The following is a 27,225-nucleotide window of genomic DNA, read 5'->3' on the forward strand; positions in this document are numbered from 1 at the left end:
CCTCTCAAGCTGCTGCTACTGGACAAACCACCAGCCTGGCAGGACAGACCAGGGGAGGGCGGGGGTTAGCTTCCCCCTGGGCGCGTTTATTTCAAACTTCCACGCCGCCGCCCTTGTGAGCCTCTATGGCCCGGCTCCCGTATCTAATGCGGATGCGAGGCCGCAAGGCCCTAGTGTCCCGCTCCGAACTCCCCCGGGCTGCCAATGGTACAGTCCATTCCCCTTTCGCTTTCTCCTACGCCAAACTCCCAAGCCCCACCTCCTCCTCTCAGTTCAAAATGGCGGCGGCTGTGGAAGACACGGGGTCTGACTGAGGAGGCGGCCGGGGTTCCCCCTGTGCTGTCCCCACTGGGTTTAGGGGGCTGGGGGCAGCGGCGTGGGGCTGGTGGTGAGGTAGGTGCTGGGGTGCCTCGCTCCTCTCCCCCAATGTCCCTGGGCAGAGCCTGATACAGCGACCGGCACACTAGCCCCTGGCGAGCAAGGAGGCTCCCCGTCCCAGCGCATGAGGCCTGGGGGACTGGTCTGGGTGGGGGAGCTTATCTAAGCATCCCCCTTGTCAGCGAGAGTGGGGGGAGGCGCTTCCCTATCCCCGGGATGTCTTGGGATTGGGACCCTCCTCCCCGGGAGCGCCGGAGAGCTGGGGGCAGGAGACCCCCGAACGAGGGGGGGCACCTCCAGAGAGAGGCGGGAGTGAGAGTCTGTTCTCACAGAGTGAGGCCGCTGGGGGCAGGTGGCAGTGAGTGAAGGGGTCATGCACCAGGTCTGTGTATGTGTGTGTCCTGCTCGCATTGCATCTCCTTTGGAGAGACCTCTAGTCTTCTGGCAATCACAGAATCCTAGACGTGTGGCTGTAAGGGATCTTGGGAGGTGCTCTAGTTCAGCCCCATGGCAAGTAAACCTAGACCATCCTTGCCAGGTATTTGTCCAGCCCGTTTTTAAATTCCTCCAAAGATGGGTGTTGTACAAGTTCCCTGGGAAGGGAGCTTAACTACTGTTGGAGTTAGAAAATATTTTCTAATATCGAACTCTGTTTTTTCTTGCTGCAGATTAAGCCCTTTACTTCTTGTCCTGCCTTCAGTGGACATGGAGACCAATTGAGCATAATCCCCTTAATAACAGCACATATTTGAAGACTATTTTCAGGTCCCCTCTGTTTCCTTTTTTTCAAGACTAAATATGCCCAATCTTCAGAAAAAGGAGGCCAAAGGGTGATTCACTGTTTTCATTAGTACTTTTTAAAAGTTATATTTAAAAAAATATGATTGTAGTGACCATTATGAAATGGTGAGTTCATGATTTTAAGGAATGGTAGGAGGGAAAACAGCACAATAAAGATAATGGATTTCAAGAAGACAGACATTAGCAAACTCAGGGAATTGGTAGGTAAGATCCCATTGGAAGCAAGTCTAAGAGGAAAAACAATTTGAGAGAGTTAAGAGTTTTGTAAAGAGACATTATTAAGGGTATGAGCATACTATTCTGCATAGGAAAGATAACTATGGCAAGAGACCACCATGGCCTAACCAGGAAATCTTCAATGATCTGAAACTCAAAAAAGAGTCCTATAAAAATGGTAATTAGGTCAAATTAAAAAGGATGAATATTAAAAAACAAGTAGGAGGGACACAATTAGGCCGAGGCAGAAAATGAGATTAAACTAGCTAGAGACATAAAAGGTAACAAGAAAACATTCTACAAATACATTAGAAGCAAGAGGAAGACCAATGACAGGGTAGGCTTGTTACTCAAAGGGGGTGGGGGCGCAATAACAGAAAATGTGGAAATGGCAGCAGTGCTAAATGATTTTTTGTTTCATTTTTCACTAAAAAGATCAGTAATTTTTGGATATCTAACAATGAACACCAATGAAAATGAGGTAGGACCTGAGGCTAAAATAGGGAAAGAACACGTTAAAAATTTCTTAGACAAGTTAGATATCTTCAAGTCAGCAGAGCCTGATGAAATACATCCTGAAATACTTGAGGAGCTGACTGAAGAAATATCTGAGCCATTAGCAATTATCTTTGAAAACTCATGGAAGATGGGAGAGATTCCAGAGGACTGGCAGAGAGCAAATGTGTAATTCCAGTCTATAAAAATGGGGAATGTAGACCAGTCAGCTTAACTTCAGTATCTAGAAGATAAGGTGATAAGTAACAGTCAACATGGATTTGACCAGAACAAATCCTATAAAAAAATTAATTGTGATTAATTGTGAGAGTAAACAATAATAGAATACCATTTATTTAAATATTTTTGGATGTTTTTTACATTTTCAAATATATTGATTTCAATTATAATACAAAGTGTACAGTGCTCACTTTATATTTTTATTACAAATATTTGCACTGTAAAAACAAGAGATAGTATTTTTCGATTCACCTAATACAAGTACTATAGTACAATCTCTTTATCATGGAAGTTGAACTTACAAATATGTACAAAAAAATAACTGCAGTCAAAAACAAAACATGGCAAAACTTTAGAGCCTACAAGTCCACTCAGTCCTATTTCTTGTTCAGCCAATCGCTCAGACAAACAAGTTTGTTTACATTTGCAGGAGATAATGCTACCCGCTTCTTGTTCACAATGTTACCTGAAAGTGAGAACAGGTGTTCTTATGGCACTGTTGTAGCTGGCCTTGCAAGATATTTACATGCCAGATGCACTAAAGATCTATATGTCCCTTCATGCTTTAACCACCATTTCAGGGGACATGCGTCCATGCTGATGACGGGTTCTGCTCGATAACCATCCAAAGCAGTTCAGACTGATGCATGTTCATTTTCATTATCTGAGTCAAATGCCACCAGCAGAAGGTTGGGTGGGTGTGGTTTTTTTTGGTGGTGGTTCAGGTTCTGTAGTTTCCATGTCAGAATGTTGCTCTTTTAAGACTTCTGAAAGCATGCTCCACACCTCATCCCTCTGAGATTGGTACCTTTGCATTTTGTTAATGAGCATCATCAACATGGAAGCATATCCTCTGAAATGGTTGCCGAAGCAGGAAGAGGCATACAAATGTTTAGCATATCTGGCACGTAAATATCTTGCAATGCCGGCTACAAAAGTCACATGCGAACTCTTGTTCTCACTTTCTGGTGATGTAAATAAGAAGTGGGTAGCATTTATCTTCCGTAAATGTAGACTAACTTGTTTGTCTTAGTGATTGGCTGAACAAAAAGTAGCACCGAGTGGACTTGTAGGCTCTAAAGTTTTGCAATGTTTTGTTTTTGAGTGCAGTTATGTAACCAAAAAATCTACATTTGTAAGTTGTTTCACGGAAAAGAGATTGCACGACAGTACTTGTATGAGGTGAACTGAAAAATACTGTTCCTTTTGTTTACCATTTTTACAGTGCAAATATTTGTAATAAAAAGTTATATAAAGTGAGCACTGTACACTTTGTATTCTGTGTTGTAAATGAAATCAATATACTTGAAAATGCAAAAAACATCCACATTTTTTTAATAAATTTCAATTGGTATTCTATTGTTTAACAAGGTGATTAAAACTCTGATTAAGTGTGATTAATTTTTGAGTTAATCACGTGAATTAACTGCAATTAATCAACAGCCTTAGTAACAAGGCTTTGTGGATGGGGGAAAATGGTAGCTGTTTACGCCTGGTGGAATTCTGCACCACTGTGTGCATGCAGAATTCATGGCCTCTGCAGATTTCATTGCTTCCCTGTAGAAATATGACTTCTGAGGGGGAAGCAAAGGGAAGTTGCAAGAGTGGTCATGGGGCTCCTCCCTAGCAGCACGGGCATGTGGTTTCGGGTGCCCGGAGCAGCCAGCGGACAGGTAAATCACTGGGGGGGGGGGATGCCCCGGCTGGTGGCTCCTACCCTGTGCCAGGCTCAGCTGCTAGTCTCGGCTGGGCTGGGGAGGACAGAACTTCCTCTTCCCTTGCAAGTAGCGGCTGGGGCTGGGTCAGACCCACCCCCAGAAACCTCTCCTGGCTGCAGGAAGCTCTGCGTCCCCACTTCCTGCCCCCATCATTCCTTCAGCCATGGGAGGGGGAGTCACTGTATGGGGACCTGCTCCCCTAGCTGCCCAACCCCCATGCATCCAGATCTCTCCATACCTACGCCTGCTGAGCCTTGCCCTCCCTGCGCTTGAACCTCCACCCGGCTGATTCCCTCCCCCTGCATCTGGAGTGCCACCCCTGAATCCATACCAGCCCCTGTTGAGCCCCCATACTTGAACCTCCACCCCAATGGACTTCTCCCTGGACCACTCTAACAAGCTCTGTATCTGGACCCCCAACTGACTGAGACCCAACCAGCTGCACCCGGACTCCTGCCCCAGCACCTGGACCCCCTCTCTGAACCTCTCACACCCTCTCTTCTGATTCCCATCTCCCCCACACCTCCCTGCTGAGCCCTAACCATCTTCACCTGGACCCCTCTGCAGAGTCTCCCTGCATCGGGAACCCCCCCAATGAGCCCCTCTGCATCTAGTTACCCCCACCCCTTTCACACTCGGACCATAAGAATGGCCATGCTGGGTCAGACCAAAGGTCCATCTAGCCCAGAATCCTGTCTTCCTATATTGGCCAAGGTGCTTCAGAGGGAATGAACAGAATAGGGATTCATCAAGTGATGCATCCCCTGTTGCCCGTTCCCAGCTTCTGGCAAACAGAGGCTAGGGACCGCTCCACTGAGCCCCCCACATCCAGCTTGTCCCACATAGAACTCTCTCACCCCACTTCTGGATCCCCCTCCACACTTGGGTCCTGCAGGTCTGAGCCTGCCTGCCCCACACCTGGATTGGGGACCAGTGGGTATGTGTGAGAGACGATGCCCCTCTCGCTTGCTATCTTGGTTCATCTGGTGTGGAGGGGCATGACTCTGGGCTGTTTGTGGGATAGGCAAAGCCCTTGCACTGTGTGAGGGTCAGGAGGAGCATCACTGCTGAGTTTGTTTCTGGAGGGGCGCTGCAGGGTGATCTCCCACCTCCATGCAGCCAGTGGCAAGTGCTCCCGACTGCCATGTTAGAGCCTGTAGATTTATTGACAAAATATGCGGAGTTTTAAAATATGTGCAGAATTTCCTCAAGAGTAAGATGTGGTATATCTTGACATTAGGAAGGTTTTTGATACTGTCTTGCATGACCGTCTCATAAACAAACTAGGGAAATATAACCTAGCTGGAGCTATAAGTTGGCTGCATAACTGGTTGGAAAACTATTCCCAGAGAGTAGTTATCAGTGGTTCCTAATGAAACTGGAAGGGCATATCTAGTGGGGTCCTGCAGGATCGGTCCTGGGTCCAGTTCTGTTCAATATCTTCATAAATGATTTAGATAATGGTATAGAGAGTGCACGTATAAAGTTTGTGGTTGATACCAAGGTGGGAGGGGTTGCAAGTGCTTTGGGGGATAGGATTGCAGTAGAACCTCAGAGTTATGAACACCAGAGTTACAAACTGACCGGTCAACCGCACACTTCATTTGAAACCAGAAGTATGCAGTCAGGCAGCAGCAGAGGCACTCCTCTCCCCCCAAAAAGCAAGTACAGTACTGTGGTAAATATAAACTACTAAAAATATAAAGGGAAAGTTTTTAAAAAAAGATTTGATAAGGTACTCTTTCTGTGTTTGATTCATTTACATTAAGATGATTAAAAGCAGCATTTTTCTTGTGCATAATAAATTTTCAAAGCTGTATTAAGTCAATGTACATGGTAAACTTTTGCAAGAACAACCATGTTTTATTCAGAGTTACGAACAACCTCCACTCCCAAGATGTTCATAAATCTGAGGTTCTACTGTAAAATTCAAAATGATCTAGACAAACTGGAGAAATGGTATGAAGTAAATAGGATGAAATTCAGTAAGGACAAATGCAAAATACTCCACTTAGGAAGGAACAATCAATTACAGACATACAAAATATGAAATGACTGCCTAGGAAGAAGTACTGTGGAAAGGGATCTGGAGATTATAGTGGATCACAAACTAAATATAAGTCAACCATTTAACACTATTGCAAAAAAAGGGGATGTATTAGCAGGAGTGTTATAAGCAAGACACAAGAAGTAATTCTTCCACTATACTCCATGCTGATATGGCCTCAACTGGAGTATTGTGTCCAGGTCCGGGTGCTGCATTTCAGGAAAGATGTGGACAAACTGGAGAAAGTCCAGAAGAGATCAACAAAAATGATTAAAGGTCTAGAAAAACATGACCTATGAGGAAAGACTAAAAAATTGGGTTTGTTTAGTTTGGAGAAGAGAAGATGTGGGGAGAGGGGACATAAAAGTTTGTTACAAGGAGGAGGGAGAAAAATTGTTCTCATTAACCTTTGAGGATAGGACAAGAAGCAATGGGCTTAAATTGCAGCGGGGGTGGTTTAGGTTGGGCATTAGGAAAAACTTTGTAACTGTCAGGGTGGTTAAGCACTGAAACATTGCACAGGGAGGTTGTGGAATCTTTGTTTTTGAAGTTTTTAAGAACAGGTCCAGCGGTTCTCAAACTGGGTTGTGGCGCTGTTTTAATGGGGTCACCAGGGCTGGTGTTAGACTTAAGAACACATAAAACATAAGAATGGCCATACTGGGTCAGACCAAGGGTCCATCCAGCCCAGCATCCTGTCTGCCAACAGTGGCCAATGCCAGGTGCCCCAGAGGGAGTGAACCTAACAGGCAATGATCAAGTGATCTCTCTCCTGCCATCCATCTCCACCCTCTGACAAACAGGCTAAGAACACCATTCCTTACCCATCCTGGCTAATAGCCATTATTGGACTTAACCTCCATGAATTTATCTAGTTCTCTTGCTGGGCCTTGTGCAGCAAGACTCAGGTTACAGCCTCCCTCCATGGGGTGTCGGGGCTCGGGCTTGCCCCCCCGCCCAGGGTTGTGTAGTAATTTTTGTTGTCAGAAGGGAGTCGCGGTGCAATGAAGTTTGAGAACCACTGGATTAGACAATTATCTGTCAGGAATGGTCTAGTTATTACTTAGTCCTGCCTTGAGTGCAGGGACCTGGACTAGATGACCTATTGAGGTCCCTTCCAGTCCTACACTTCTATGATCTAGTTTCTCAGGCTTTTTCTGTTTCTTTGTCAATCTGCCTTTCTCCATCTTCAGTGGAAGCTTATGTATGTCTATTTATCTCCATCCAGGTCTCTTTTAATGAACAATCCCTTTTAAATAGGAAGTTGCCATACATTGACTTGCAATATTTTTGATTGTTGACATCAATAAAATTTGTTAGGTTTTAGGGAAGTATCTGAAAGCAATCCCAATCTCAGAACAATAGATTGTTTTCTGTGTTTGTATTTAAAATACAGCAGCTCAAATAATAGTGTCAGTAGAATTTCTGGTAATTGATAACGAGGTATTATCTAGTAATAATAATAATACAAAATTATTACTGACTTGCATATGTTTACACAAATGATAAAATAACGGTTGGTCTAAATATCTAAATACAAACTTCTTTTGTATTAGATGTTTACATTTTTTTTCTTTTTAAAATAGTTGTTTTGGTAAGCAGACATTTGGACAGCAAAATGACCTCCATTATCAAGTTGACTACGCTCTCAGGGGTGCAGGAGGAATCTGCTCTCTGCTATCTGCTGCAGGTAGACGAGTTTCGTTTTTTATTGGACTGTGGCTGGGATGAGAATTTTTCAATGGATATCATTGATTCTCTAAGGAAGTAAGTAATTGCTTATCCTTTGTTTTTTTTAATAAAAGCCCTGAAAACACATTACTGCATGTTTTAAAGCATGATATTTTATGCTCATGATGTAGAATAAATATCCAAAATTTTTGTTTTCTGTTTAAAATTGCATATATGATAGGGAAAAACACTCTTCTAAAACCTTTTTAATAAATAGATCTGCTCTGTGTGTATTCTGAGTTATATCAACTTGCATTAGTTACATAAATATGATTTTTTTATATCTAATAGCCCTGCAGATCCAATATATACAGCTATGAGATACTTAGCTTGGGTCAATTCTGGCCTATGTATTATCAATAAGGCTGCGAGTCTGTCAGGGAGGCCATGGATTCCATGACTTCTGCAGTGGCTGGGTCTGGCTCAGGGGCTGCCCAAAGTGGGCAGCCCCTGGGCCAGCAACAATAGTTTGGGTGTGTGGGAGGGCGCTCAGACTAGGGGCAGAGCGTTGGGGGCGCTTACCTCAGGGTGGGGGGCTCCCACTGGCATGGCCCTGCAGCTCCCAGGCGGCGGAGGGTTCGGGGGTGGGAAAACTGGCTCCGCGCTGCCTGTGCCCACAGGGTCCCGCCCCTGCAGCTCCCATTGGCTGGGGTTCCTGGCCAATGGGAGCTGTGGCAGCCAGTGCTTATGCCCCTGCGCTGCCTAGGAGCTGCAGGGACATGGGACCGGGTATGGAGGCCCTGCCAACCCTTCCCACCTCACCCCCCCAGCACCAGCAGTGGTCCTAAGCCACTTCCCCCAGCACCCGCGGCACCCCTGGACCGCCCACGGCCCCCCTCCCAAGTTTTAGTCACAGATATTTTTAGTAAAAGTCATGGACAGGTCACAGGCAGTGAATTTTTGTTTACTGCCTGTGACCTGTCCATGACTTTTACTAAAAATACTCGTGACTAAAACATAGCCTTAATTATCAACAGAATTAACTAAATACAAATAGTAGACTCTTACTGCTGATCATTTATAAGCCAGAAAGAAAACAGTTTGACCCTCTCCTGCTATCGGGTGTTTGGGCTGTCAGGAAAAAAAAAATCTGTGTTTTAAACTGAGCAAGTTAGACCTCAGTTCTGCAGCAAATGCATACAGGTGGGCTCTTGCACTGAACCCCATTTAATTCAATGATGGCTCTGTGCATGTGCAGAAAGGGGTCATCCTGTACTCCCTGTGATTACAAGATGGGGGTCTAAATATGGAAGTTCCTGAGAGAACATAAAATCCTCACAATGCCAATTTTAATCACTATTCATAGCATCATCACACATTAAAATCTTTCAAGTACACATTATGGTACAATAATTGCAATATGGCCTTTAATATTTTGAAAAGTTTCTTGAACCAGACAGTTATTCTTCAGCAAAAGGGTTTTCCTGCTACATGTGCTACTCAAATATGGGCAATAAACATGCTGTTAGCATTTCAGAATAAAACATTTTTTTCACTTGTCTGTTGTTCAAGATGTCTCTGTTTTTATAAAATGTTTAGCCAGTAGGTCAAAGAATCGATTTTCTTACTTTTTAAAAAACAATCCAGCCACTTACTGTTGTTTGAAATACTTACATTTGACCTCTTCCTCTTTCTTTAAATAGATATTTTTTTAATTTGGCTTTTACAGATTTGGGACTTGATTCTGTAGCCTTTACTCCTGTTTTTTAAATGGGACTATTCAAGTGAGTAAAGGCTGTAGAATTGGGCCCTGAGTCCTAGACTAATTTAATTTCACAATTAATAAATGTAATGTTTCTTAAAATCTTTTGATAGTGTTAGCCATTCAATTATGTAGCAAGGATATTAAGTCATCTCATGTTTTATGATTTATAATTATAATACAAATAAGCACTAAACAAGCATAATCATTCTGGAGGAGAAAGAAAATATTACATTAAAATGTCAGGTTGGCATGGTACAGCTAGAAGTATTCATGTTCCAGAGCCAACCAAACAGTCATAAATAATTAACTGTGTATACTTTTCAAAGACCTTTGGAAAACTAGTTTTGCAAAAAGCTAAGGGAAATTGCATACTAAATCTGTTTAAATACTGGATTCAAGCTATTTCAATTTGGAAATATTTTAATCCCTTATCTTACTATTTATCACTTGTCTGAAATAGTAGTAATGCAATTCCTGTGAGTTTGGAGTTTGCCAAATTAGGAAATTAGGCACTTTTGAAACGTTTACTCTAAGTGACTTGGGATCCTTAAGTCCCATTTTGAAAAACGACTTGGGCACTTAGGCTCCTAAGTCACTTCAGAGCTTCTTAAAATTTTATCCTTCATCTTTATTTTTTATAACAGTTATTAAAACTTTTCCTTAGTTCAAAGTCACCATTCTGTTGGGGATAAACTGAGTGATGTTTTTTCTGCTTGGCATTTCAGTTTTGCACTTGATGTTACCACAAATAGTCTTTCTTTTTTTTTTCAGTAATTTTTTTCACATATATTTCCTTTTCCCTCCTAGATATGTACACCAGGTTGATGCAGTGCTACTTTCTCACCCTGATCCTCTACATCTTGGTGCTCTCCCATATGCAGTTGGAAAAATGGGTTTAAATTGTGCTATTTATGCAACCATTCCTGTGTATAAAATGGGACAAATGTTTATGTATGATCTCTATCAGGTATATTTTATTTCTCATTTTCACATGTATTTAATTTATTAAACTGTTTCATATAAGATGATTTTCTGGCTTTTTAATATGTTTTCCTTTGTTTCCTTTTTGTGCTAGTCTCGCCACAATACAGAAGATTTCACTCTCTTTACATTGGATGATGTAGATGCAGCTTTTGATAAAATACAGCAGCTCAAGTTCTCTCAGATTGTGAATTTGAAAGGTAAAAACACAGCAAAAGATGCAGAAGCTGACTTGTCTTTTAATGGATTTACTGTGCATTTTCATGTTGAACTGGAGTTTGCTTTTTTGAGGAGAGTACTTGGCACAGGTCCTCTGACTCACTACAAGTGGATCAGTAGCACCACAAAGTAACAGATCCTCATGGGTGTAAGCTGTCATAGCTCCACCCCCAGCTGAGGCTCTGCCCCAATGATTACATTTCAGAAAAGGGCCCAACTCCCATTGAAGGTAGTAAGGATGATGCCGAATTGAATTTGACTGTCCGATCCTATGTTTTATTTCTCATCTTTATTTTTCTGATACCTTCCACATCTCTAAAATGCATCTTGTTGCTAGCTAATTGAAGGCAACATTATGGACAGTTGCTTACATATTTTCCCCAAGTGAAAAGGAGCACAAATAAAAACAGAAAAGCAAGTTCTTCAGGAAATGGACAGGAGTGTTGGAGATTTCTGCTCAGATTATAGTAGTCTAAAGCAATGGTTCTCAACCAGGGGTATTTCTACCCCTGGCGGTATGCAGAGGTCTTCCAGGGGGTACATCAACTCATCTAGATATTTGCCGAATTTTACAACAGGCTACATAAAAAGCATTAGAGAAGTCAGTACAAACTAAGTTTTCAAAAAATGACTTGTTTATACTGCTCTATGTACAATGCACTGAAATGTAAGTACAATATTTATATTCCAATTGATTTATTTTATAATTATATGGTAAAAATGAGAGAGCAGTTTTTCCAGTAATAGTGTGCTGTGACACTTTTGTATTTTTATGTCTGATTTTGTAAGCAAGTAGTTTTTAAGTGAGGTGAAACTTGGGACTGCACAAGACAAATCAGGCTCCTGAAAGGGGTACAGTAGTCTGGAAAGGTTGAGAGCCACTGGTTTAAGGCATTAACACATTTACTGGGGCAAAATTAAGTCCTGTCCACACTAACTAAACCAATGAGAATACATGTAAAGTTTGAACTGTCTTATAACTGGGTCCCCTGACTTGTCATATTTGTAATGTAAATGAGTTCAGAGAGTGTGTGCTGGACACTTCTAAGATTAGAATGTTTGTGCTGGTTACAGGCTAAGTTATGCTCCATCTTTCCCTCTACTGCTGCATGACCACACTTGTGTGTTGTCATCAATTCTAAGAGTATTTCCGTGCAGATAAGTGGTATATTACCTATACTATGGCACACTAGAAACACATTTCCTGATATTTTTCATAAGAAATGAGTGTGTGTCCTCATGGTCTGGCTGATTTCTAATCTGTGTAACTACATGCACCTTCTGTAATTTCCTAGAAACTTTAATTATTTAAAGCTTGCTGTTCACTTGCTGTTAGCTCTGTAATATTGCATCTCTGGGGTAGAGAGTAGTTAAATGCAGCCACTCTCTACCCCAGAGATGGCTGCATTTCACCAGTGTGGTTTGTATGTTATGTTCTTAGAATAACTGGCAAAAAGTGCTGCCAGTTGTGTGTTTCTTTTCCTCCTGTTTTCATGGGCAATGCAGCACAGCTGGAACAAACTTAACCTGAGATTGGTGTACCTTTCCCAGCTCTTCATTTCCCGGAGGCCAAATGGGGAAGAATCCTTAATCACAGGGAATACTGGAACCTTACACTGTTGTTAGTAGTCAGGCTGGAGGGAATAATGATTTCTGATCTCCTTCACTAGTAACTCTGGGTTAGTGGTTTATTTCAAACTGCCTTGTGGTTGGGATAATGTAATATGCATGCTATATCTGAAATATTGAGAGGTTACAATATTGTTCCTATAGGGAAAGGGCATGGTCTTTCTATTACACCACTGCCGGCTGGTCACATGATAGGAGGCACAATTTGGAAGATTGTCAAAGATGGAGAAGAAGAAATTGTTTATGCTGTTGACTTCAACCACAAGAGGGAGATGTATGTACAACACAGCAAATAATTTTTTTTTTCCAAATTTCAGTTAGTATTGCAATATAATTTAACAGTGCCTGATAAATACTTGCACTGGCATGAAATGTTAAGATTGCAAACTTCACTTCAACTAAAATAGCTGGATTTGATGATGGCTATGTACAACAGAGCAGTAAGGTCTCTGTTTCCTCCTTCTCAAATCCTGTTTTCAATTTAATTGTAAGTTTTGAAACAGAAAATGTCCAGTGCTACAGCTTGGGAGAGGAGGGGATATCTCTCCTCCTAGTTGAAAAAGGAGAATAAAAATATAAATAGTGTCTTTTTTTAATAAAAATAAAAAGAAGCAATCTTCTAAGAAGAAGACTAAGACAATGATAAATAACTGTCCCTTTTATCAGGGGAAAAACAACCATGCTAATGAGCCCCTGAATGCCAATATATGGTCCAACTTGTAATCAAGACTGCAGATGCGGTGGAAGTCGGGACAGACATAAATGTTGCATAGTAATCTAGGTACAAAATGCAGATACCAAAGGCTTCAGTGTGTGTGTGTGGGGGGGGGGGGGTAATGTGGGGGAGAAAGAGGGTTTGAATCTTAGATTTATATTTGTTGGAAATTGCAGTGTTCATTTTCTCCTTTGATCAAAATGTGATTACAGGGCAATTTTTGCTTGTAGGAGTATTCACAGCTGGTCTCATAAAGAAGTAATTGAAGAATAAGTGAAATGGGGCAGGCATTTCTTAGACAATGAAAAAAAGTACATAGGTGACTTGGTGCTTAAAATGAGGAAATAATTATATTTAGATTATTGTGAAAATCTTTAAGATCCTTTAAAAAGAGAAGAGGGCAAATCTCCCCTCTCTTCCCCCCACTCCCACAAAAAAGAGAGATTATATTCTGTGTTGCTTTAGGAAGATTTTGTTTTAAATTAAAATGTGTCAAAGGGACAAATGGAGACGAGAATAAAATCAGAGTGGAAGAAGTTTGCAGACTTAAAACAAATTATTTGGGGTTTGTTTGTCTTAAACTAAATTTAAGGGGTGGTGAGAAGTTTCGGGGAAGGAAAGGCATGACAAGTAGAAAATGAAAGCAGGGTGAAGTGCCATGCTTTTGGCCTAACAAAAAACTCTTCTTTCTAAACATGGCATAAGTACATGGTTATGAAGCCAGATCATCCATGTTCTAGTACGTTTTCTCTTAAGAAATATCATCCGATTCCTACGATAGAGGGGGGTTTTCAAGGTTTTTTGTTGTTGTTATTAAAAGACAGTAAGAATCTAATTGAAAATATGCCAAATAATGGGGAATGCCAGTTCTGCACATTGAAAACTATCACATTGAGAACTATCTTATGACTTTTTTTGCCTTGTCGTTAGAAATACAAAAACTGAACTTGTGTGGCCTAACTTCTTTTTCTTCAGCCATTTAAATGGATGTTCTCTGGAAATGTTGAGCAGGCCTTCGCTGCTTATCACAGATTCCTTTAATGCTACTTATGTACAACCCAGACGGAAGCAAAGAGATGAACAACTGTTAAGTATGTACTTTGCCAAATCAGTTAAAGCAGTAGTAATGCTTTTTCAATTGAGTTATAAACTTCTACAACAAATGCAATATACATGAAAATTGAGAATCTTTAATTTTCTTTTAAGTTTCTGATTTATTTTTATTTTTTTCTAACAGTAGTGATCCTGTGAATAAACATATTTTCAGATAAGAAGTGATTGAGTCATGCTTGCTAAAATTGATTCAAAGACTTCATGTTTTGATCTAGCCTGAGCTTATCTGTTCCTGTGAGATAAGGAAGTAAATTTCAATAGTTCTTTGTGCTTCATTTAAAAAAATCATTAAAATGGATTTAAAAAAAGAAATTACTATTAAATATTAAGGCTGAGCCTTTCAAAGCTCTATAAAAGGGGCACAGCTCCCAAAATGGGAATTGTGCATCAATATCTCTTTGAAGCCGAGATTTTTCAGTGCTGCTTATTGTCAGTTAATCTTTGAGTTTAGTTTTCCTCTGATTATAGTTGATGTTTGATAGAGAAAATAAAAATCTTTCTCCTCTTCTAATTGTGGTTCAATGTGCAGCTACTTGATTTTATTTTATTTTTTTATTTCTCCCCTCCCATCCCACTCCAGCCAATGTCTTGGAGACGTTGCGAGGTGATGGAAATGTGTTAATAGCCGTGGATACAGCAGGCAGAGTTCTGGAACTTGCCCAACTTCTTGATCAGATTTGGAGAACAAAAGATGCAGGATTAGGAGTCTACTCTTTAGCACTTTTAAATAATGTCAGCTACAATGTAGTGGAGTTTTCTAAATCACAGGTGTGTTCTGATATTAAAATACAATTATGAAGGGGCTAATTATTTTCATTCTTAATGCTGCTTGATAACAATAGGCTTATCCAAGGACATGTAGTTCTGTTTAACAGGAAGAAAAATTTCTGTGTTACTGGTCTGACTTCCCTATTTCAGAGTGGGCACTCATGATCTAAATTCCCTCCATCAAGTAATATACAACCAGAATACTGCCAGTAGTATGACTTGATAGATAGGGAAATCCATTTTCTTTGTACCACATGATCTGTTAGCCTACGTTGCAGGTGTGATAAAGAATATTTAATTTTTATACATGATATGTGATTGCCCACAAAGAGGAATTGGTAAAGAGACTGATTTGATGTGTGTGCATACTGCACCCATCAACCTGAAAATCTCTAGAAGAGCATTTTTTTAATGTTGTCAAGTACAAGTATCGAGTTTGTACATCAGTTTTAGTTATTACAAAGTACCATGTAAAAATCTTACAGATGACTTAGCACTTTTTTCCAATACCACCCTTAGGTTGAATGGATGAGTGACAAACTGATGAGGTGTTTTGAAGACAAGAGGAACAATCCATTTCAATTCCGCCATCTCTCATTATGTCATGGTCTTTCTGACCTGGCTCGAGTGCCTAGCCCAAAAGTCGTGCTTGCCAGCCAGCCTGATTTGGAATGTGGGTTTTCAAGAGATCTCTTTATACAGTGGTGTCAGGATTCCAAAAACTCTGTCATTTTAACTTATAGGACCACACCTGGGACACTAGCACGATTTCTTATAGATAACCCTTCTGAAAAAGTTATAGATATAGAGGTAAGGAAATATGTTACAGTTCAGTTTTTCTGATGTTTACCAACTGTGGCAGTGTGTGCAAGACCTAGCTTAAATTTCTTTTTTGATTGTACTATTGAAAATTTTGTCTAGTTGCTGAGAGAATTCTTAAGCCACTTATTTCCTGACGTGTCAAACTGTAGTTACAGTTAAGCATGGCATCGTCAAACAAGAATAAGATCAAAAGTAGATTTTATGGTAGGGAATTATAATATATTAGCTGAAGGGCAAGGTTATAAAATCTGTAGCATAAGCATAGAAATTGCTAAAAGTACCTTTCAAATCACAGAAGCGTCCCCATGCTACAGTAAACAGAAAGTAATTGTACAGTTTCCTGTCGATGTTTAGATGGCAAGGTACATTAGCTTATTTGGACAAAAAAATCATTTGGAAAAAGAAAGTCAAGCTGAGTGAGGTTAATATAACACAAGAAATTTAAAAAGAAAATGAAGGGTGGAAAATAAAAGGGAATAGTTGACTTATACAGCTGATTTCAGTCATTTTTCATACTACACCTGCTCCTGATTCTACCTGCCAAATTTTATGGTTTGTATGGGAGTGTACACATCTGTGACTTTAAAGGGGTTCTTTAGCAATTCCCATATAGATTCTGCAGCTTTCTTTTATAATTTCCTAAAAGCATAGAATGACACTAAATGCATTATTGTCCTCGGGATACAGTATTATTTAGAAAAACTTATACTGTTGTATGCCTTCTTTAAAGCCAGAGCAAAATTTGCTACTGTTCCCTATAATAGTATTCAACTTTGACATTCTGCTCTTGTTTGTCAGTTGCAAAGACAGGAAAACCAGAATACTAACACCAAATATTATTTGGGGATGAATTTTGCCCTGTTCAGTTACTGAAAGAAGGGGAAAAAATAATTCCCTCACTGTAAGTTACTAAATGAAGATCAGTTTCAATTTAGGAGTTTTGCAAAGTGAATCAGTTGATTTTTAATACAGTTTTACTATAACTATTTTATTGTTAAGCATGGTAATACTATATTTGCTCAATTTCCGCAGTACTAGGGATTTTATTTACATTTTAGAGTAAGTTACTACTGAACTCAATGTGGGTGGCAGAATGTAGCCTTAATCACTTTGGTATCCTGATACTGATTATGACTGGGTAAAAGTTTTAATCGGTTCAATAGAAGGGGTATTAAAACTTCCAAATAAAAGTTACAGCTTGTTTGAAGTTGCTTACTCTAATGCAGTTTTTCCCCTCCTTTTATATTTGTACACACGCACACACACACACACACACACACTTTTTTTCTTTTTAGTTGAGGAAACGTGTCAAACTTGAAGGGAAGGAACTTGAGGAGTACCTAGAAAAGGAGAAACTAAAGAAAGAAGCAGCTAAAAAGTTAGAACAGTCCAAAGAGTAAGTATATTTCCTATTAATGCAGTGGGCTCTTAATGCCAAAGGCACAGCTTTCAAGTAACCAATATACCTTTTGGAAATATACTGCCTTTTGGAAATAGCTGAAAATTGTAGCTTCCATAGGTGAAAATACAGTAACTCCCCACTTAATGTCCTCTCGCTTAACGTTGTTTCGATCTTACGTCCCTGCTCACTTACAGAACATGCTCCATTTAAAGTTTGTGCAATACTTGGCTATAACATTGTTTGGCTGCCTGCTTTGTCAACAGCTGGCAGCCCCCCTATCAGCTCCCCTACATCCGCCCCCCTTACCCCTCTCCCTCCACCTCCCGCCCTCCGGCAGACCCTGCGGATCAGTGCCTTCCCCTCCTCCCCTCACCTCCTGCCCGCGGCAATCAGCTGGCTTGCGGCGTTCAGGAAGGGGGGGGGAGGAGCGAGGACTTGGCGCACAGGCTCCCCCTCCCTCCCCTGGCTCCAGAACGGGAGGGGGAGCCTGCGCGCCATGTCCTTGCTCCTGCCTCCTGAATGCTGCAAGCCAGCTGATTGCCGCTGGCAGGGGAGGGAGGGGAGAGGAGCGAAGACGTGGCATGCGGAGTAAAGGGGGGGGAGAAGAGGTGGGTTAAGGGTGGGGGCTTGGGGGAAGGGGTGGAGTGAGCGGGCCGAGGGTTGAGCCCCCTGCCCCTGGTGCTTGCAGAGTAGGGGAAGCCGCCACTGCTGCTGCACAACGTGCTTCTCCTAGCCTACAGCACCTTCAGCCTCCTTGCCTGCCTCATTGTCTCCAGTGCCAGTGGGCTGTGCCTGTGTGGGGTAAGGCGGGGGCACATCCCAACTATAGTACTGTACTGTATGGCAAAAAAAAATTTCCCTGGAACCTAATCCCCCCCCATTAACATTCATTCTTATTGGGAAATTGGATTAGCTTAACATCGTTTCACTTAAAGTCACATTTTTCAGGAACATAACTACAATGTTAAGTGAGGAGTTACTGTATGTCAGATCATTCGTTAGTCAGCTATGGAGTTTTGTTTTAATGGGTCCCTTTCAGCTGATCTCTTTGACAATCACAAATGCTTTCTGAAGTTTGTAAATCATCTTAGTTCTCCAGCAATAACTGATTTTAAATGTTTCTAAATGTTCATTAATTGCAAAATTGGGCATGTGACCATCTGAATGCAGGCAATGGCCAGCAAATGTTTGATATGTAACTTAAAATGAAATTTTATACGTGTGTGTAAAATGAAACTTAAAAAAAATAACTTAAAATCCATTTTGGGGTAACATTTCAGGGTAGATATTGATTCCAGTGATGAGAGTGATGTTGAAGAGGATATTGATCAGCCATCAGTGCATAAAACTAAACATGACTTGATGATGAAAGGTGAAGGAAGCCGAAAAGGAAGCTTCTTCAAACAGGCCAAGAAGTCTTATCCAATGTTTCCAGCCCCAGAAGAAAGAATTAAATGGGATGAATACGGGGAGATTATCAAGTATGTGCGGGGAAAAATAGTAATATTTGTATAGTATTTTGTTTTTGAAGCACTTGCGTCAGACCTGTGAAGTAGGTATTATCCCCACTTTAGACAAAGGATAACAGACAAAAATTAAGACAAGTTGCTGTAGGCCCCACAGCGAATTAGTGATAGTGCCAGGACTGAAATTAAGAAGTTCTTCCTTTTTTCCTCCTGCTCAAGCCATTTAAATTATGCTGCCTCTCTAGGCACTTTCTTTACCCTAGAAGAGAGTAGTGATTAAATTCTTTTCTGTTCAATGTGAACCTGATTTTTGTTTAAATTACACAATCTGATTTGTAAACTTTAAAATGAAAAGGAGGGAAAACAGAAACCGCTGGCTTCCAGCAAAGAGGATATCTGCCTTTTAAGGAACTCCTACTAAAAAGATAGAGAATCTTGCAGACTGTTGGCTGAATGTAAATGCCAGAAATTGGAATATCTAAAAGATATTAATCTGGAAGAAATATAGTTAATCTGGGGTGGAATATCCTTGAGCATGTTTAGATATTGTAATCTTAAAAGCATTTCTGCTGAGCTTATATACTTTTAATTGTAAAGCAACTCAACGGTAATATAGTGTAATAGTAAATATTGTTTGTGTAGCACCTAGAACCATGGTGCTACTTTAATACAAATAATTAAAAATTTCAACATTAGGCCTGAGGATTTCCTAGTTCCAGAGCTTCAAGCAACTGAAGAAGAAAAGAGTAAATTAGAATCTGGTCTGACAAATGGAGATGAGCCTATGGACCAAGATTTATCAGATGTTCCTACCAAATGTATTTCAGCAACAGAATCAATGGAAATAAAGTGAGTGATTTTTAGATAAGCTGGAGGGCACTGTTTGTCAGGGATTCACAATTGAAATGGCTGATGCATTGCAAACAGTGTTTAGTTGCTTATGGTTTGTTTGTTTTTTTCTCAAAAAAATATTTTTCAGGCTGAAACTTCATGATGGCTGCTTATTTTTTTTCCAAATCCAGAGGGAGATTTTTCTGGGGAACTGGAAGTTATATATATATATTTTTTTTTAAGTTTGTGACAAGGGTAGAAAATCATTGAAATAGCTGCATGTATTTCAAGTATCACCTATTAAATCCCTTTTTTGGAAAGAAAACTAATTGAAAGAAAACTACATCAATGTAGCATTAATCATTATTTTATGGCACCCAGAAGGATGCTAGGTGCCTTGTAGCACAGATGAAAAGACACAAAAGAAGATTTTGCCCCTTTCTCTCCCTCACCCCCACCTTAGATGGTGCTTGGGTGGTTTAAAGGGCTGGGGGAGAATTCCACTGGTGCAAGCGCTGTATTGGGCTGCCATATATGGCCCAACTGTGGCCTTTTCCCCACTCTCTTCCTCTTGCAGTCTCTGGCATTTTGGGGGGCATAGTGCACATAACTACTGCCATTCTGGCTTATGCTGCAAGCAACACTGGTGAGGCTTCTGTAACTTACAACAGACCCACCTCCTTAGGCTGCCTAAACTAGGCTGGGGCCTGTTTTGAAGTCAGGAAGGCACAAAGTGGCTTAAAGCTTCCTGTGGGCTGCACCTCTTGTGCTGCTCCTCCTGGAGGTGACACAGAATTTGACTCGTGGTTCCTACTGTGAAGAGTTTAGTCTACTTTTATACATGATGTGGGATAGGGCAGGAGAGGGAATGGGAAAGGAAGAGCAAGTGTTACAGCAATAAGACAACATAATTATTCTCTCAAAATTTAGGACAAAGCATTAATTATTTTTTTCTTTTAAAATCAAATTAGAGCCAGAGTTACATACATAGACTATGAAGGACGCTCAGATGGTGACTCCATTAAAAAAATCATTAACCAGATGAAGCCACGTCAGTTGATCATTGTCCATGGTCCACCTGAGGCCAGCCAGGACCTTTCAGAGTCTTGCAGAGCTTTTGGTGGGAAAGATATTAAAGTTTATATGCCTAAACTGCATGAAACTGTAGATGCAACCAGTGAGACTCACATCTATCAGGTAAGATGGTTGAATTCATCAATTGTATGAGTACTGAGGGATGTGAGAGCTCTACATTGATCAGATTATGTCATTATTTGGCTGTGCCTTTTGGAGGGAAAGATGATAATGGTATGAGCACTTACATCTACTCAAGACAATCAACTTGTTTCTGGGGAAAGATGGAAACATTTCCATTATAATCTTGTGGATATTACATATGTTATACCTACACATTAATGTAATCACTACATTAGTAGACGTTTAAGATTACATATTTAAGCCTGCAATTATAAAGTGCAAAAGGAAAGTATCTCATTTAACTTGCTCTGCTGAACACATTGTATATATTTAGGTATCCATTTGAGTCCCAGTCCTGCATTCCATGTATATCCAAAATTCTTATTGAAACTGCTATAAGAGTTTTGGGTGCAAAAGAAATAGCCCAAGTAGTAACTGAAAATATGCATGTCAAGTAAGAGCAACTTAATTTTACTAAAAACCTTAACTATACCATTAGAGAGTGTGTGTGTGTGTGTGTAACATGAAAAAAACTAGAGAAATTGCCTGAGCATGTCAGCATTATAGATGGTTCCAACTAAGCTTTGAAGCAGAGATCTAATGGAGGGGCAATGGGGCTAGAGAGAAGAGTACATACCTCAGTTTGAAGGGAGAAGTGTATAAAAGAGAGCATGCGAGAGCTGGTTGGAGAAACTCCAATGGAAATCCAAACTGAAATGCTTCTCGAAATTGTTGGGTGTGTGTTTTTTTTTTTTTTTTTAGAAAACCAGGTTAAAGTTCTAACAGTATTGAAACATCTCATTTCAGCTGTTCTGGAATAAAACATTATGATTTTTCATTTTGAAAAAACTTCTTATAATTTTGCATTATAATAAAAAAATGTCAAAATTGCAAAATGTTTTGATGGACTGAAACAGATTCCTTTATGGAGAACTTTAGAACTTTCAAGTCTCATTCTAATTCAGAAGAAAATCAGATTTCAAAATCAGTCACAAAACAAATTTTCTGCTCTCTGCATAGTGCTAGTTCATGCCTTTGCAGTATTAACAACTGAAAAAGAAACAGATGGGGGGGCATCAGAAGAATAAATCAAATTTGTTTTTTGGGAGGATTGTGATGTGTGTTTATAATGAAACCTTTGCAAGTCTCCTTCATACACTTGATCCCAACAGCAGCATCTGGGGCTGGGAATACAATGCCACTGTGAATAGTGATGTCTCAAAAAAGGCAGGTTTTTACTGGAATCTGTTAAAATCTTAGATTCTAGTTGAATATGGTTAAAAGTGATGTTTTAGTCACTTAAGTTTTAGATTTTTAATGTTTTCGCATCATGACTGGTAAAGAGCTACATAAGTGCCATTTTAATGTAAAGTTGATAAGTTGTGTGGCCTTTTTTTTTTTTTTAATCTCTGCAATAATTCAAACAGCAGAAGGAACCATTCTTAAACACCCCAAGACCAATCAAGGATAGTTTCAGTCCTACAGAAAAATATTTCAGATTAAAAATATGTGAAAAGGAGAGTTACAATGAAAGTCTCTCCTTAACCTAACAAGATCTTGCTGTCTCAAAAGCCACAGTCTGATCTGTTTATCTTTACCAAGAAAGAGCACTAACATTGGTTTGTTTTTATCTGCTGATTTCCAAACCAATTGTCAGGTGCAAGCTGTGTGTACTCTTCTGTCACTTAGTGTTGTGCCTTATTGCTGGGTTTTTTCCCCCAAAGAGTGTGATGGATCCAAACAACATGGTGTCATAATGAATGGGGAAATAATTAATTTTAAAAAAGTTTGGTGTTAAGAGCCTGTGAAATGTGCTGTCAGGTTTGCTTACGTAAATAAGTCATTACAGTTTTTGTCTGTGTGCAACTTAGGTCAGGTTAAAAGATTCTCTGGTCAGCTCCCTTCAGTTCTGTAAAGCGAAAGATGCAGAACTAGCCTGGATAGATGGTGTCCTGGACATGCGGGTTTCAAAAGTGGACACCGGAGTCATTCTGGAAGAAGGAGAGCTGAGAGAAGATGGAGAAGACTTGGAAATGCAAGTGGATATGCCTTCTTCTGACTCCAGTGTTATTGCACAGCAAAAGGCTATGAAGAGTTTGTTTGATGATGATGATAAGGAAGTATGTGAGGAGAGTGAGATCATTCCTACTCTAGAACCACTGCCACCACATGAGGTAGAAAAGCTTTTGCCTTCCCTTGGCTACATGCTCTCTTATATTTGTGGGGATTTGAGTCTTATATTTGTGGGGATGATTTGTAGGTATAGTTTTTTCAACATTTAAAGCCTGACTTTAAGCGGGACTTATTCAGGTAAAAGTCTCATTAAAGTCAGGAGCTTTGCCTGAATAAAGCCTCCAGTATCGGACTGTTCATGTTGTAAATTGGTGTCTTAGGGTTTATTTTCACTATGGGTGTAAGTCGACCTAAATTACGCTACTCCAGCTACGTAGCTTAGGTCGACTTACCCCAGTGTCTTCACTGCGCTGCGTCGACAGGAGATGCTCTCCCCTCGAATTTCCTTACTCTTCTCGGAGAGCTGGAGTACCGGGGTCGACCAGAGAGCGCTCTGCCATCGAATTAGCGGGTCTTCACTAGACCTGCTAAATCGATCGCTGCTGCATTGATTGCAGCAGCGTCTATCTCCCCGTATTGAAGACCAGCCCTTAGTGTGATTTTTACAGTTTTTACACAGCTACTGCTTTCTTTGTTCAGGATGTGAGCTCTTCAAGACAGAGAATGTCTCTCTATTATATATAATATACAGTGCCTACCACAATGTGACCCTGATCTCAGATGGGGCTTCTAGGTACTGATGCAATAAAAATTTTTATTTATTATGTGACCTGTGCACTTACCATACATGGCTTTGGAAATCAGTTGGTATTTGGGTTGTCAAACAATTAAAAAAATAAATTGCAATTGATCCTGAGATTAAAAAAATAAATTGCGATTAATCGCAGTTTTAATCGCACTGTTAAACAGTAACATAATACCATTTATTTAAATATTTTTGGATGTTTTCTATATTTTCAAATATAGGCAGGGAGCTTGGGGCTTCAGCCCTGCTTGGGACTCGCTCGGGGCTTGCGTGGGGCTCCAGGCTCAAGCCACCACTCCTACACCAGGCTCCGAGCTGGGGCTTCAGCCCCCTCACTGCCAATGCCTCTCTCCCCTCCACCCAGAGGTATGCAATTAATGTGTTTAAAAATTAACGCATTAATTTTGTTTTCAGTTAATCGCAGGCATTAGCTGTGATTAATTGACAGCCCTAGTTAGTAACACTCCTTGGATTTACTCTTAAATTTCATCTGACACTATGGTAAATGTTTCCTTATCATATGTAGGTTAAAGATAGATACATGCACAAATATAATTTCAAAAAGAAGCACCTAACTGACGAGCAGAAGATCAGACAGTGCAATTCTTAATAGCACTCTTCGTCCTTAGTCCTCAAATACTTTTGCGTATTTGGATAGATATCATTAACTCCTTTTAAAAAAGAGAAAACTGAGACATACAGATATTAAGGGTAAGGTCTTGTGCTGCAACTCTTAGCCCAAATGGAGGTAGGTTGCTATCTTTGTATCTTCCCAAACCAGTACTGCTGAGGGCCTCTGTATCCCTTGGAGCATAACTTGGGAAGGCACCTAGGGCTATCTAAATTATGGCAGCCTCCCTGGGCTGTGCTATGAACCACAGTGTTGATTGTCGGGGCACCACTCCCAGCACACCCCTTGCCCCAGGGCTTGTGAGCAGGTCCTACAAGGGCAGCCTTTGGCTGTCTTACACAATGCCTATGTAGGGGGAAATCCTCTCTTGGCTAGATCCAGGGCTTATAGAGCTCTTTCATCTGACATAAAAGGGCTTGAGTATGGGTGAGAATCTCACCCTAGTAGACTTTGCTAAGATCACAGAGCTTGAAAAGGAAACCAGAGTTTCCCATGCCCTGTCCTGCAGGTCCATGCTCCCAGCAGAGACCAGGAGTTGCGAGTGAGGAGGCCTTCTTAAAATCATTACACCTATCAAAGGGGAAATCAAATAAGTTAGGGCTGTCGATTAATCGCAGTTAACTCACACTATTAACTCAAAAAAATTAAATCGTGATTTAAAATATTAATCGTGATTAAACTCAGTTTTAATCACACTGTTAAACAATAGAATGCCAATTGAAATTTAACAACTATTTTTGGATGTTTTTCTACATTTTCAAATATTTTGATTTAAATTACAACACAGAATACGAAGTGTACAGTGCTCACTTTATGTTGTTGTTTTTATTACTAATATTTGCACTGTAAAAATGATAAACAAAAGAAACAGTATTTTTCAATTCATCTCATACAAGTACCATAATGCAATCTCTTCATTGTGAAAGTGCAACCTACAAATGTAGATTTATTTTTTTGTCACATAACTGCATTCAAAAATAAACCAACGTAAACCTTTAGAGCCTACAAGTCCACTCAGTCCTACTTCTTGTTCAGTCAGTCACTCAGACAAACAAGTTTGTTTACATTTGCAGGAGATAATGCTGCCAGGCGTTCACATGGCACTTTTGTAGCAGGCATTGCAAGGTATTTACATGCCAGATGCACTGATTCATATGTCCCTTCATGCTTCAACCACCATTCCAGAGGCATGTCCATGCTCAATAATGACCCAAGCAGTGCAGACCGATGCATGTTCACTTTCATCATCTGAGTCATGCCACCAGCAGAAGGTTGATTTTCTTTTTTGATGGTTAGGGTTCCGTAGTTTCCGCATCGGAGTGTTGCTCCTTTAAGAGTTCTGAAAGCATGACTCCACACCTCGTCCCTCCCAGATTTTGGAAAACACTTCAGATTCTTAAACCTTGGGTCCTGCTGTAGCTATCTTTAGAAATTTTTGTACATAATTCGACATTTGTATGTTCAACTTTCAGGATAAAGAGTTTGCACTACAGTACTTAAGTGAATTGAAAAATACTATTTTTTTTGTTTTTTACAGCACAAATATTTGTAATAAAAAATAAAGTGAGCACTGTACACATTGTATTCTGTTATAATTGAAACAATATATTTGAAAATGTAGACAACATCCAAAAATATTTAAATAAATGATATTCTATTATTGTTTAACAGTGCAATTAATCGCGATAATTTTTTGTAATCGCTTGACAGCCCTAGAATATTTTTTTTCCCCAATCGTATGCTGAGTTACTTTATTATAAAGGCTTCATAAAAATGTTTTACTAAAATCTTTAGAAGATTTCTTCTTTGTACTTTATTAATTGAAAGGTTATTGGACATCAGTCTGTTTTCATGAATGAGCCAAGACTGTCTGATTTTAAACAAGTTCTTCTGCGAGAAGGAATTCAAGCTGAATTTGTAGGAGGGGTGCTTGTGTGCAACAACCTAGTGGCTGTTCGTAGGGTAAGTATGTTGTTTTTAAAAATATCTAGAATATATGCAGTGCATTGTGTATCTCCCTCACCACTTCACTGTAAAGATAATAGATTCAAGTATGTTTTTTGTTTCAGACTGAAACAGGGCGCATTGGATTGGAAGGCTGTCTTTGCCAGGACTTCTATAGAATAAGAGATCTTTTATACGAGCAATATGCCATTGTCTAAAGGAGATGCTGTGAAGATGATGTCTTTACTTGAACTTTAAAAGATAGTGGAGATTTCTACCTTCTTATTTTTGTGGGTATCTTTTTGTAGTTTTCTAATTTCTACAGAGATTCTTCAGAAAAGTTAGACATCAAAATCCAGTAAACTAACCTAAACAGCTAAATAATTGCTACCACAGTTCTATGTAAGACATCTCTTGGTACATTCCACATTGTTGGCTTTCAAACTGTTAAAGATTATTGTTGCAAATACCATTGGTATGCTATAATTGAGATTGACAGTTTCCTTTATGAACTTTCTTCCAAGAAGGATTTAACTGGTCATAAATGTGCTCTTTGACATGACATGGCATTCCAAGTCTCTGCCTAAGAATGCAAATATATAAAAAGAATCAATTTTCCTATTTTAAAAATATAAGAAAGGGTTGTCTTTGATTTTTGTGGGGAGGTTCTTCTACTGAACAGTAGAAGTTTCAGTAAAAAGTTTCTAGGCCATTGAAAATTGGCCAAGTGCTTAATAGTGACTTTCCTGCAATGGTTAATATGCACCCTTGTTAATACTGTAACTGCTTCATGCTACTGATTGATACAGTACATCATAAGATATTGTGAAATAAAATTTGTTTCCTGGATCAAAAAGCCAGCTTTAAAATGTTATAAGGTACTTTAATACAGAATGACTGGAAAAACAAAAGTCTGACAGATCTGCTAACCACATGTTTTTGCATTTTCTAGCTACTGTATATGTATATATGTATAACTTCTAGTTGTTGCAATCTGTTATGCCAGCTATACCTATCTTTTGAGAATTTTGATTTTAATACTTTCAAGAAAAAAAACACCTGCATTCTGTTACTTATAATAAGCAGTGCACAGTGAGCTAAGTTCAGGAAGGTATTCTGTCCTTAAGTCTGAATTCTTCACTTTGTGGATTTATCCCCTTGGTACAAGGTTTCATACTACTTGTTTTTTCCTATTGCTGGCAGTGGGATTACAGCCACTGGTACCAAAATTTGTTAGATTTTTAGTTGAATATGAACAGTCTTGGGTCACTTAACTTCTTACATTTCTGAATTGAAAACAGTGATGGAACACATGCAGAGCACTGGTCTATTAATGAGAAATTACTTTTTTATTCTTG

At 39.8% G+C, this 27,225-nt stretch overlaps 1 protein-coding gene across 2 annotated transcripts; it reads left to right on the forward strand.

Annotated features, from left to right (window-relative positions):
• Positions 1-288: 288 nt before the first annotated feature.
• CPSF2 (cleavage and polyadenylation specific factor 2) lies at positions 289-26,191 on the forward strand. 2 transcript variants are annotated; one of them, XM_024205976.3, is made up of 15 exons: positions 289-393; positions 7,482-7,662; positions 10,139-10,298; positions 10,407-10,512; positions 12,305-12,434; positions 13,851-13,966; positions 14,569-14,756; positions 15,276-15,566; positions 16,874-16,974; positions 18,261-18,461; positions 19,143-19,295; positions 20,249-20,474; positions 22,346-22,648; positions 25,751-25,885; positions 25,993-26,191. In XM_024205976.3, exons 2-15 carry the CDS (start codon positions 7,514-7,516, stop codon positions 26,083-26,085), a joined length of 2,352 nt encoding a protein of 783 aa, XP_024061744.1. In that variant the 5' UTR covers positions 289-393; positions 7,482-7,513; the 3' UTR covers positions 26,086-26,191. The 2 variants fall into 2 exon arrangements, with proteins under 2 accessions (XP_024061744.1, XP_024061745.1); XM_024205977.3 differs by lacking the exon at positions 289-393 and having other exon boundaries at positions 7,519-7,585.
• The last annotated feature ends 1,034 nt before the right edge of the window (positions 26,192-27,225 follow it).

This window comes from Terrapene carolina, unplaced genomic scaffold, assembly GCF_002925995.2.
Source record: "Terrapene carolina triunguis isolate 2854851 unplaced genomic scaffold, T_m_triunguis-2.0 Scaffold96, whole genome shotgun sequence".
NCBI classification, from domain to species: Eukaryota; Metazoa; Chordata; order Testudines; family Emydidae; genus Terrapene; species Terrapene triunguis.

Coding starts and splice junctions, on each gene's coding strand:
- CPSF2 (XM_024205976.3), top strand. CDS start 7,514: ATGACCTCCATTATCAAGTTGACTACGCTCTCAGGGGTGCAGGAGGAA. Junction 18,462..19,142: donor GAATACGGGGAGATTATCAA/GTATGTGCGGGG, acceptor TTTCAACATTAG/GCCTGAGGATTTCCTAGTTC. Junction 25,886..25,992: donor ACCTAGTGGCTGTTCGTAGG/GTAAGTATGTTG, acceptor TTTTTGTTTCAG/ACTGAAACAGGGCGCATTGG.